At 39.4% G+C, this 13,467-nt stretch overlaps 1 protein-coding gene across 1 annotated transcript in view; it reads right to left on the bottom strand.

The window, feature by feature from the left end:
- Positions 1-13,467, bottom strand: part of SYNE1 (spectrin repeat containing nuclear envelope protein 1) — a 443,997-nt gene that overhangs the window by 88,568 nt on the left and 341,962 nt on the right. The window contains exons 114-118 of the mRNA XM_059940974.1: positions 7,440-7,595; positions 4,679-4,849; positions 2,627-2,760; positions 2,022-2,226; positions 177-359 (exon numbers count right to left, since the gene is read on the bottom strand). Coding sequence (XP_059796957.1) covers positions 177-359; positions 2,022-2,226; positions 2,627-2,760; positions 4,679-4,849; positions 7,440-7,595 — 849 coding nt within the window. The remainder of the gene's footprint in view (positions 1-176; positions 360-2,021; positions 2,227-2,626; positions 2,761-4,678; positions 4,850-7,439; positions 7,596-13,467) is intronic.

The following is a 13,467-nucleotide window of genomic DNA, read 5'->3' as shown; positions in this document are numbered from 1 at the left end:
GCAGGACTCCCACATTCCCTTGACCCCATTGGAACTTCCAAGTTTGTTTATTTTTTAACTTTCTGGTCTTGAAGGAGGCATTGTCTCAATGACAAAAAATTTTTCTTTTCCTGTGTTTATGCCCAGGTTTTATAGAATGCCCAGTTTATAACACCTGCTGAATGTGAGCTCTGTACCTGTAACATAGTCTGCTGTTTGCGAAGAGCCTGTTCTAGGGCACATAAGTGTTGACTCAAACAGAGTTGATCGGACTGAATGGCTGATGCTGCCGAAGCATCTACTTGTTGCTTGAGTTGCTCTCCCAGCTCATGGAGAACGAAAAGGGAATCCTTAACTGTCCCCAGTCCTCTGAGGAGGTCCTACAGAAGATGAAAGCATGCCCATCATGAAACCACATGTTAAGTGTACTCCTTAGTATAAACAATTAGAAACACTCAATTCTTATTTGTCAAATTATTACACTAAATAACCTTCACCTGCAGGAAAAAATAATCAAGAATTGAATTCCATTTTTAAAAATATGTATGTGTATTAACATTTCAAAAATGTACTATTCTGATTATAAAAGCTACATAGGTTCATTGTAGGACATCGGGGAAATGCAGAAAAACTTATATAAACAAGAAAAAACATTATCTACAAGTAGAGCCAATAACTGAAAACATCTTGGCAGTTTTTTCCTGCCTCTTCATGTAATTGGTATCAAATTGAAAACCCAGGGCTACATTTTACCTTTTTTGACTTCATATTATACACACGAGAGAGGAGCTATACGTGTGGTCCCATTTTAGTGGTTACAGCACACCCTCCCCTCCTGGTGGGTGCAGAAGCCTAGCTATGGCTCTGGGGAGCAGGAGGAAGAGGAGACTCGATCTCCGTTCTTTTCTGTGTTTATCTCTTGCCTCCATTTTTTGTGGGACCCTTTTATATGCTCCAAATTAATAAGCTGGTGGAAACTCCCTGGTTCTGGTTTCCATCTGCCTCTGAGGGATGACAACTGACTGATTCTTCCACCTGTTGCTGGTGCCCCACCAGATACAGAGAGAGCAGAGCCTGCTACACCCGTGCAGGGGCTACAGTGAGAAGGGGAAAAACAAAGGGCAACTTTAACCCTGACAGAGAGATCAGAAAATTCACAGCAATCATCTCGAGCACTAGACTCTAGAACAGGCATATCTCAACGAAGGAGGACTGAAAATTGAAAATGACAAATTTTATAAAGATAAACTATGTGGAAAGAGCAAAAGAAAGCACAGAATTTACCGTAAATCTTAAACTTTAGCTTTAAAGTGATTATTCATTTTTCATGTGAAGGTCTTAGAATGGGTTAAACTTTTATTTATGTGCTTTTTATAACTTGCCTAATTCTAATAACTGATTTGGGAAAGTTTATAAGAAGGTCTTTGACATAAATTCATTAAAATAGAGACAAATAAGGATAAATAGTAAGAGGCATGTGATAGGTGAAACGAGAGAAGAATTGTTCCTGAAAACCTTAAGTGGGTTATTGGCAGCTGCAGTGAAAAAGAGAAATATTAAAAAGCTATTAAAAAGAAGTATACCCATAAATCAGGAAAGAAAGACCTCTTCCTACCATTAAGTTCTTAGAAGAAATTATTATGTTGATGCTTACATAAGAGATAATGGACCTCACTGGACAATACCTTGGAACAGTGGATTTTTAAAAGATGTAACATTACTCTTCATATGGTCATTTCTTATATTGACCATCTCTGTAAAAACAGATAGCCTAAGTCTTTCACATGGACTGTATTTCATTAGGAAAAATGGGAAAACAACTCTTTAAAGATAAAACAACGGGAGGGGATCTCTTAAATCTGTTACATGTGCAACTGTGTTCTGAAAACCTAGCAGGCTCTCTAATACTCGAAACAATTACTTTTGGATAGTTGTCTCACATAGAGACATAACAAAAGCTTAAACACAGCAGCACCAGCCCTGCTAAACTTGAGAAGTCTAAGCTTGGCAAGTTGGTAACACGCGATAGTTCTTGAACATACGTTGCAATCTTGAATCCATGTGGCAACTTCGTCGTCCGCGATGTCCTTGTCAGTGGCTGCCTTCAAGAGCTCATTGGTTCGACCCTCCTGCTGTTGAACTGTAGCAGCACACTGTTTGGAGTAGTCTTTGTATCTCTGCCAAAGCTGAAGTAGGGCCTTGCTGGCGTGCAGCTGCTCTGCGATCTCTTCCAGCAAGTGATTCCATCTGGAAATGATAGCCAACACTCATGGGCTGATTCCCACCTCTCACCAAATGCGGTTATTTACTATTTTATTTTTCATGATCCTGGTTCATGTGAATATGGAAATAATGCAGATGTCTCATTTCTATTGAACGTAATAAAAAGTAACATTTCACTCTCATATTTCAAGGGTAGGTAGTAGAAATGAGGTCAATCTTGGGGTATACCGCAGTTCTAATTCCTTTCTAAATATCTTCACTACATTTACTTATCCTTAAGTTCATTTTGTGAAAATTAAAACGTTCATAGAATAGAACCTATAAAGCTGAAATTCAAAATGCCAGTGTTTTAATTGTATTGTTAGTTATAATAAGATCGTGATATGAATAATGAACAACAGTGTAAAACTGGCATGTTCCATACCTCATATTGACTTCTTTTAGCGTATTGGTAAGAGTTTCTGTCACAGGCGGGTGACTCTCTTTTACCAGTTGGTTGGTGACAGAGCCAAATTTCTGTAAGCTCTTTTCCTGTTTTTCTAGATCATCTTGAAGATTCTGCCCCAAGGAAAAGTGCCACAGATGACATAACAGGATCTAAAACTTCTAATGATCAAGTTTAAGAGTAATTTATAGCTGTTTTCATAAATATGAACATACAAATACAAAAACCGTGACTTTGCCCCAATGCTTTATGAGCTTTCTTTAGATAACCATTTTTTCTTTTGTATGAGTTTGTTCTTATGGGTGTGAGGAGGGTTCTTAACAATTGAGACTTCTTGGCGTGGGAGCTGGAACTCTGCTGGGAAAGCTCACGGGGGGGCCCCGCCCACCATCGAGGAGGAAGGCGTGGGGCTGCTGGGTGTGCAATACATCGTACTGTGGTTCTCTCTACTGCGCAAGGTCAAAGCCCAGATCTCTACTTTATTACTTACCCAAAGTTGCTCTACCAGAAATTCCTGATAGTGAGACTTTAAGAAGTCATAGCTTTTCTGAGTACCAGCTCTAAGTTCTATCTCTGATGTTCTTCCTTGCAAAGAATATTTATTAGGCAGGCTATAGGCTTGGTGGAGTCATCTACCAAGAACCACTGAAGAAAGATATTTCCCTGGAAATGTTGCTGAAGTGACAGACTCAGTTCTTAGCAAAACTCCATAGGTGAAGCAGGCTGCAAAAATCCAGTCCTACTCAACACTGATAATATGGTTGCCATCAAATCAAAATACATAAGGCATAGACCCTGAATCCTTTCATAGCTTAAGACAGAAGATGTGAAACACAGAGTAAGCTCAATTAAGAAGTACTTCTAACCTCCTCAAAGTTATAAAATGTCTTTTTAAACTTACTATTCTCAAAATAAGTTTTAATGATTCTTAGTATCTGCAACAACTATTTTAAGGTTTAAAGAAATTTAACCTTGTACTTTGTATGTACAAGGTTACGAAGTACATACTTTGTATGTACTTTGACTTCCCTGGCGGCCCAGTGGTTAAGACTCCGCACTTCCAATGGAGGGGGCACAGGTTCGATCCCTGGTGGGGAACTAAGATCCCACATGCCGTGCGGCGCAGACACACACACACGCGCACGCACAAAAGAAGGAAACTGTATATACTCATTTTATCCTTCCTCCCTCCTGCCTCACCCAAAAAAAGGGCATTCCCTTCAGAAAGTCTGCATATCATGTCAGCAACATATAAACTTTGGTTGCCAAGCCAGGGACGTGGACCGATGTAAGGAGGGTACATGCGAGGCTGTCATCCCACCCCTTAGGGCCTGACTTGCCCATCCCACAGGCTGCGTTATTTAGCCAGGGAGAAAGGGCAATGGCAGGTGAGAGCACCCAGCGCCCAGGTGTGCAGGCGAGTGAGGGCAGTAGCTGATTGAGAGCAGTGACCTAAGAGAGGACAGTGTGCCGTTTAAGTCAAACAGCAGCAATGCCCTCCTGGATGAATACAGTGATGATGGACACCCAGGAAACCAAGCAGTAAGTGCTAGAAAAGGAGGATTACGTGTACACACCATTGACATTCTGCTGAACACAAAGAAAACAACTTAATGGTTTAAAGTTTTATGACTTTTGCTATTTTTCTTTTTGTTTTCTTTTTAATCCTGTAGAATGTGTTTAGAAAAGCAGGATAAAAAAAGAAAAAGGAAAGACATAAAAGGCAGCAATAATGGATCCAGGAGATTGATTTGGGTATAAAATCATTTTATAAAATACATTCATGGGGATATTTATATAATTAAAAAAATCATTTAGTTATACACCAGTTATTCCAGAATTTGGTATCCACAGGCAAGTTTGGTTATGTAACAAAGAAAGCAGGTAAAATTCATTTTAAATATTTTTAAAATAATTAAATGTAAACAATATACACCAATTATTCCAGGATGATGTTCCCATTTGCTCATTTTTAAAAAATTTTTCTCAAATTAAAAAGGATGTTAAGGATGGGTTCAATTCATCCCTTACCTGAAGACTGTCTACCTGAACTTGCACAGCTTCTAAAGAGCCGGTCAGCAGACGGAATCGGGAGAGAGAGTATCTGGCCTCCATGAGGTAACTGTTTATCTCATCAAAGGCCACTTTGTGGCAGCTCCACTGGTCCAGCACAGACTTCAGCAGGATCTTTAATTGCCCAACCTTTTGAAAGAGACAGAGGCTTCTTATAATTGCATAATATTTTAAGTGATAAAATATATAAATATATATTGCACTGATGGGAAAAATATGAACATTTAAGAACTTCATTGGGATTTCAGGCATTATAAATAAACTCAAATTTAAAAAAAAGATTTGAAAAGTAAAATGTAGCAATGTTGAAATTTAAGCCTTTCATACTTTTGATCACGCAGTCTAAATTAAAATGCTTAAAAAGGTTATATATATAACCTTTACCTATAGTATATATTATTTATATGTATTATAATATAAAAGTGATAAAAGGTCAGTATATTTAATACCACAGTTTAGGAAACGTATTAAATGAGTGTTTTAAATGCATTAACCCACTTTATCCTCATTACAACCTTATGAGGTAGATGGAATCATTATGCTCACCTTATATTAGGGAAACTGAGGGACAAAGAGGTTATAAAAATCACCTGAGATCATACTGTTAGAGTGTGAAAGATCTAGATGTAAATCTAGGCATACTGGTCCCAAGAAATGAAACCTATCTATCATCTGTCCATCTACTTACCTATCTATTTATCTATCTAACTATCTACCTATCGATCCACCGCAGGAATGTAAAAGCTCTCTCTCTCGCGCTCTCACTCTCTCTCACACACACACACACACACACACACACATACTCAAATGAATATCTTAAGACAAAACATCCAAGAACATTCTTTCCTGTACTTATCTGCAACAGAAAAGGTTTTAGTTTGATCTGTATCATTTAGAAATATACCTGCTTTGGACTTCCTGGATTTCACTCCTAATCTTTTCAATATGGAATAAGTATGGCCATGATTAAGGAAAGAGATCATATAAATTAATTTGCAACTGAATTCTCTGCTCTTTTTCTTAGCATAACCAAAAATGTTGAAACCAATCGAGGTACTATCACATGGGCCAAAGGCCTAAGAAAATGCTGCCGCAGAAACGAGGCAACACTCCCATGTACAGGCAGGTGCCAGGGCCTGTCCTAGGAAAGTCAGGAACAAACATGAACGTAAAGCCAAGAGATCAAGAATTTCTAAATCGTCTATTTCTTCCTTGTATTATTTTTGTTTGTTTTTCATGAGAAGATGTTTCTGTGAAAGAACCACTCAATTTATTTAGATGGTAAATTGTTTCCAAAGAATTGTGATGATTTATAAAAGTGCATAACATAAAATGAACTAGATTGAAAATCGGGTTAAAGATAAGGTAATTAGAAAGCTGCCCTCGGAGACCATCGCATGGGCTGTGAGAAGCGGTTTGCTGTACACCCTTGGTCCCTGTCCCTTAACCTGTTGGTGTCTCAGCCCTCACCTGTGGAAAGTGCGGGCAGGAGCCACTGGCACAGGTGTGTGCAGAGCAGGAGTTGTTGTTACATGTATTCTTCTTACTGGGGGATTCAACCCTCTATTCAGCACATAATGTCAAACATCTTCACAGAGCTTACATTTTAGTGAGAGAATTTAAATAAACGAGTAGACTATCTCATATGTTAGAAGTTGATAAATAATACAGATAAAAGCAAAGCAGAGAAGAGAGTCAGGGAATGTAAGGGGAGGACGCGAAGGCTGTCATTGAAAACAAGGCAGTCAGGAAAGCCCTCCCTGAGATGGTGAATTCAAACAAGGACTTGGAGGAGAAGGAGTGACCATGTGGATATTAGGGAGAGGGGGCTCCGGGCAGAGAGAAGAGCCAGTACAAAGTCCCCGAGTGTGGGCCACACCATTGGGTTCCAGACTAGGGGAGACCAGAAGCACGAGGAACCTGTAGGCTGGCAGCAGGAGCCGCATGGCTTTGGCCTCATTCTGAATGAGACAGGGAGATACTGCGGGGTTGCGAGCAGAGGACTGGTGTGACCTGACTTCCATTTTAACAGGACTTCTCAGGAGGCACGGAGACTATTTAGGAGGCCATTAAAATAATCAAAGCAAGCAGTGACGGTGATTTAGACCTAGGTGCTAGTTGCACAGATGGAGGGCAGAGGCTGGATTCTAGATCTATCCTGAAAATAGGGCTGACAAGATTGTTGATGGACTCGATGTGGGTCTCAGGGAAAGAGAAGAGTGAAGAATGACTCCATAGGTTTCAGCCCATGCAACTGGACGGGTAGAGTTGTCAAGAACTGAGGTGGCAGGAAGTATAGGTTTGTGGGGGAAGAATGGGAGTTGGTTTGGGCAGGAAGTTTGAGATGTCTAATGGTCATGCAAGCGGAGATGTCTACAGAGGACTTCCCTCTGTGTCTGTCTTTGTCTATAGTTTAGGCGAGAAATCCAGTCTGAGGACACACATCTGAGAACCATCTGTGCCTAGATGGTATCTATGGACATGGGAATGGATAAGATTATTAAGAAAGTCATGTTCATAGTAATGTTAATTATAGGAAACATCCGAAGCTAGGCTCTTTAAAAGAAAGTTAATAAAGTGGACTTAACACTACCAATGGATGCTGTGTAGATTCCGTGATTATTTACTTATTTATATTAGGAAAACCAAAACCCATGTCACATTTGGACATGAGATGGCAAGCACGGTCTTGGAGGCAGCTCTCCACAAGAAACGTTACCATGTGGTCTAAATTTGCCCAGGTGTGGTTGAGATCCTGAAGCGTGCTCGTGACAATGCCAGAGACTTCTTCTTTCTTGTTCTGAATCAAAGCAAGTCCATTCTGCTCAATTTTCTCTACCTCTTTTTCTTTTGCTTTAATCAAATCTTCCAGATCCTGAAAGATGAAGAAACAGTCATTTTAAATTATTCTATTATGGAACTCTGGGGTACACTGAAATTGAGCCATTATAGTCTCACAGCCAAAAAATCTTTTATTAATCTGAAAAGCTTATCATTCTCAGGAGAGGGTCTCCAGAGTGATACTTCTTCTTACACTTAAATTTTTAAAATTCTCTTTTCATTCCATGAGAAATTAGCATAACAAAAAACCACACAAAATTTAAATGGCACTAGATAATTTTTTCAAGAAGCTACAAGGAAAGAAATATATGTTGGAAATGGTAACATGATTTATATTCTTACATTCATTTATCTTGCTGTTGGAAAAGTTACATAGTCCTAGCTCATGGGATGAAATGCAATAGAATGGTATTCTGGACCCCAGTATCTGAGATTTAGTTACATTTCTGTGACTATCAAGCTGTGCCACTTTGCGCAAGTGAGAAACTTCCACAGGGTCTCAGTTTCTTCAGATGAAAAATCAGAATCTCTATTAACCTGCCTTTCTCCCTAAAATACTCTGATTCTAAGTGAGTATGAAAAGTTGTACAAGTTTTTTTTCATGAATTGAATCCTCATTTTCTTTAGAATTTGCATTTATGATGGTCAGGATGAAATGTTCAAAAAAGAAAATGAGGCAATGATCTGGAAATCATACTTAACCATAATCCTCACTTATATTTTAAAGCCATTTGAAACTTTGGAAAGCTCAGTGAGCCAGGCTGAGACTGCTATCAACGTTTTATGGATGAACAGTGGGAGATTATGTCATGCAACCTGTCTCCAGTCACAAAAGGGCCAGAAGTAGAATTAGAATTCAAGACTTCTGAGCCCACTGACTCCCAGCCCAGTGCTGGAGGCAGGTGGGAATTGTGGAAAAGAGGTAAATCCATGTCGGGGTGATGTGAGAAGCTGTATATTGATCCTGGTTACACGCTCATATTCAGAAGTACACCCCCAGAACTAGATATGCAGATTGTAGGCCTTGGAGGTTAGAGTGAAGAAAATTGCAAAATATGTTAAGTTTGGATAATGTCTCAATTCTGTGAAAAAGATTTCCAGCCCCCTGTCATGACCCACATATGGATAACTCCCCTGGGCTTGGGTAGTGCTATGGGTAGGATACTAGTGAGAAGTCCTGGTCTCCGCTGTTTTAGTTACAAATGTGCCTCTTTTAATTTTTGCTTCGTGTGGTCCAATCTTTTAATCACTCCCTACCTTATGTATAAAATAGGAATAATAATACATTTGCTTATCTCAAAGGGATAACATTAGATAAATAAATCTATGAGATCCCTTTCAAGCTGTTAAAAACTAGGCAAATGTAAGAGTTCATTTTATTCAGCCATTTGGTAATCTGCCCTGCTTCACTGAAAATTTATTTATTTTTCTCTCCTTAACTATTATGAAACTATTTTTGTCTTGATGTATTAATTAGAAGTTCATGTGATTAGTAGCCTAAAGAGATCATTTTTGTTTTGAATAACTGTTCTTTCATTTTCATTTTATAATTTTGTCAATATTTTGACAGCTTTGATAATTAACCTGAGAATAAATATAGTGATTACCAGTGCTACAGGCCCTTTATACAGTAAAGAAAACATAATGAACTTTACTATTTAAGGATTTTTCTCTCTGCTTCTCTAAAAGATTACATAACCATAAATAATCCTTCCAACATTGTCTTTAATAGGATCCTAAAATTCAACCACTGGAATTGAATTTATTCTCATTTATCCATAGATGTTAACTTTTTAAGTGAGCAATATTAAATGAATGACCCATTGCTCAGAAACACATCTCAAAAGTGTCCTGCGCATTTATGTTGGCATAAAAGCAAAACCCAGGAGGGAAACAGGAATGAAATATATATTTTGTGCAAAACAAAGGTGTTTTCCTTTCCCTCCAATAATAATTAAAAGATGATTCTGTTTCTGATCAATGAAGGGAAAAGCCAAACCTAACATCTTTTTGCTATAATAAATCACTCTTAACTTGGGTTAATTCATAAATATCAGTTTCTATGTTGGTTCAAATTCATAAATCACTTCTGAAAGAGTGGAAAAATATCCAAGATCTTTTAAACAAAATAAAGCTTGAATCCAGTCACCAATGTAAGTATGCTGGCTTGAATTCTACACTCTGGTCCAGAAGAACTATTTCTCAAAAATGACAATAAATTTTTATCAAGGTTTGTGGTACTGCCAAATGGAACCTGCCTGTTAGGCTACTGTGATTTATATGTGATGCCCCAAAATAACTATGTGGTCTACTTTCATTCTGTTCTTTGTTTTAAAAAAAATGGCTTTTCATTTGAAATCACAAATTGGCATTGGAGTTAAGTTCTTTCAACCATACTTGAAGCTTTTCCTCCTGACACTGCCTGGTGTGACCCTCTGGAAGGTTAAAAATTTGGGTCTGAAAAGGAGTGAAAGTTGGTCAAGTTTCTGCTACATTTTCCAGCTAGCAATCCCTCTCTCTGTGTTCAATAGAAGACATGTACATAAAAAGAAAATGGAAAATGGCAGAAAAAAGTATACATTAAAGAGAAGAAAAAATAGTAAGAAAGAGAAAAATAAAAGGAGAGAAGGCAGAAGAAAAATAAAGGAAAAGAAAAGTTAAATTAACCTATATTTCAGTCTTTTAATAGTCAAGTTTATTATTATAACAGTGTAACAAGGAAGCACTAATCTTTCTAATGTTAATGCTGAAATTATGTTTTAATTTTAAGGAAAACATTTTAACTTAGGAAGTCATCCTTTGAAGTAAAATTTTGAAATTCTGGCTTACTTGTACATTTTAGAATTGATAGCCTACTACTTGAAACCCTACTGGCTCCTGGAAAATTGGAAAGGCAGTAAGACTAGCTGATGCATGTTTCTGGTCTTCCATCTTTTACATACCAATCTTCTGATGTGAAGGTTTTTTGTTTTTTTTTTAATTTCAAGGTAGTTCCCTGTATGATAGTTTTCTTTACCATTTTCATGCACCCTCGAAATTGCAATCCATGAGCTTGTTAGCCCAGCATAAGGGCATGTGCTCTTCCTTTTCTGAACCAAAAAGTTTTGACTAAGAGCTTAAATATACATCTCTTTACATATGCCCCCAAAGAAAAACTGCTGGTTGGAAGGAAGATCATTACCAAAGGCCTTTCTTTTTCAAAGCTGAAATATAAAAACAAAATTTGGGAAAATAAGCGTTTCTGTAGAATTGCTTCACAGTTTAACCTTCAATTGTCCTTAGGAAATACTACAGAGAACTATCACAGCTAATCTGTAACACATACAAATTATTGAATTATTAAAAAAAAAATTACAGCATTTGCTGTAATAGCTTACATTTCTTTTGTATAAAAAAGAATCCCTGAGGAAATATTAAGTGGTCCTAAGTCACTGGAAAACATTTAGAGTCTGCCCACTCCACATGCACCAAGATCCTTATCACCAACAGGAGAACAAGCAGATGCTGCTCGGTCTTCCCAATGAGACACAGTAGGAGGTAACACTGTCCCCTGGGAAGCACTGGCTCATTGGAGTAGAACCAGAATCCAATCAAGCCTCTAGGGCTGACTTCCATTTATAGGAAATACAGGGGAGAGGAGAGCATGTCAAGGAACTACAGAGGCTAATCCTGAACCTGAGTCCAGTCTACGGTTTTTGTAACAAGTTAATAGTGTCAAAAAAAAACTTAAAGAGACTTAAAAGATCTAAGAAGAAATGGAGGATGTGGACACTGTGACATCTTTGTTTAAATGAATTAACTGAAAAAAAAGATATTTTAAAGACAATTGAGGAAATAGTGTTATGAGTTGGGCATTAAATAATATTCAGGGGTTACTGTGAATTTTTTTGTGGTGATAATGATATTATGGTTATATAAGAAAAAGGTCCATTTCTTTTAGAGAGGCATACTGTAGCACGCAGGAGTAAAACGACACGATGTCTGGGGAGGCGGAGACAAGATGGCAGTGTGGGAAGATGCCGAGTTAGCACCTCCCCATAATTAGGATGCCTGCCGGCCGCTGGTGGGGACCCTGACGCCCAAGGAGACGGGAGGAACCCCCAAGTGAACTGGTAGGACGTGGGGGACTGAGGGGGGAGGAGAAGTGGAGGCCAGACAGGATCGGCACCCCTGAGGCCGGGGAGATAAGGAGAGGCAGGTGGGAGGAGCCATCCGGGAGGAGCAGGAGAGGAGCAGGGGGCGTTTGCCCCACCCACTCGGGCCCAGGGAGCCTGCTGAGCTCCCAGGCTGGTCCCCTGCCCTACAGGGCCCCCTCCTCCCCCCAGCCACATTGGTCCTGGGGGCACAGGAAGGAGGCTGAGGGGAGAACAGGAGAGTCAGGTGGGAGGGTCCCTCCAGGAGGAGCAGGAGAGGAGTGGAGGGCATTTGCCCTGCCCACTCGGGCCCGGGAGCCCCACTGAGCTCCCAGGTGAGGTCCTCCTACCCTCTGAGACCAGGGGTGGGGGGCACGCCTGGGCCCCTTCTGTTCCTTGAACCTAAGCCCCACCCCCTACAGCACCCAGGGCCTTTTCCAGCCCTGTGGGTCCTGAGCATTGGCCCCACCCACCACCCAAACCTTGCCCTTGTTTAAGCCCCACCCTCCACAGCCAAGGCCTTCCCCCCCACTTTTTTTACTTTCTTTTCTTCTTTTTTTTTTTTGGCCACGCCATGCAGATTGGGGGATCTTGGTTCATGAGCCAGCGGCTGGGCGAAGCTCCTGCGGTGAGAGCTCTGAGTCCGAACCACTGGACTAACAGAGAACCTCAGACTCCAGGGAATATTCGTTGGAGTGAGGTCTCATGGAGGTCCTCATCTCAGCACCAAAACCCTGCTCTGCCCAACAGCCTACAAACTCCAGTGTTGGAAGGCTCAGGGCGAACAACCACTAAGACAGGAACACAATCCCACTCATAAAAAAAATTAAAAAATGAGACAGCAAAAAGATATGTCACAGATGAAGGAGCAAGGTAAAAACCTATAAATAAATGAAGACCAAATAAATGAAGAGGAAATAGGTAATCTACCTGAAAAAGAATTCAGAGTAATGATAGTAAAGATGATCCAGAATCTCAGAAATAGAATGGAGGCACACACTTGAGAAAATAAATGCTTAACAAATATCTAGAAGAACTAAAGAACAAACAAACAGAGATGAACAACCCAATAACTGAAATGAAAAATACACTAGAAGAAATCAATAACACAATAACTGAGGCAGAAGAACAAATAAGTGAGCTGGAAGACAAAATGGTGGAAATAACTGCCGAGGGGCAGAATAGAGAAAAAAGAATGAAAAGAATTGAAGACAATCTCAGAGACCCTCTGGGACAACACTAAATGCACCAACATTCGCATTATAGGGGTCCCAGAAGAAGAAGAGAAAAGGGTCTGAGAAAATATTTGAAGAGATTATAGTCAAAAACTTCTGTAACATGGGAAAGGAAATAGTCACCCAAGTCCAGGAAGCACAGAGAGTCCCATACAGGATAAACCCTAGGAAAAACACACCAAGACACATATTAATCAAACTAACAAAAATTAAATTCAAAGAAAAAATATTAAAAGCAGCAAGGGAAAAAACAAAAAAATAACATGCAAAGGAATCCTCATAAGGTTATCAGCTGATTTTTCAGCAAAAACTCTGCAGGCCAGAAGGGAGTGGCAGAATACATGAAGTGATGAAAGAGAAAAATCTACAACCAAGATTACTCTACCCAGCAAGGATTTCATTCAGATTCAATGGAGAAATCAAAAGCTTTTCAGACAAGCAAAAGCTAAGAGAATTCAGCACCAACAAACCAGCTTTACAACGAATGCTAAAGAAACTTCTCTAGGTGGGAAACACAAGAGAAGAAAAAGACACACAC

Source organism: Balaenoptera ricei, chromosome 12 (genome assembly GCF_028023285.1).
Source record: "Balaenoptera ricei isolate mBalRic1 chromosome 12, mBalRic1.hap2, whole genome shotgun sequence".
NCBI classification, from domain to species: Eukaryota; Metazoa; Chordata; class Mammalia; order Artiodactyla; family Balaenopteridae; genus Balaenoptera; species Balaenoptera ricei.
The sequence above is the reverse complement of the archived record's forward strand: the minus strand, read 5'-3'. Positions and strand labels throughout refer to the sequence as shown.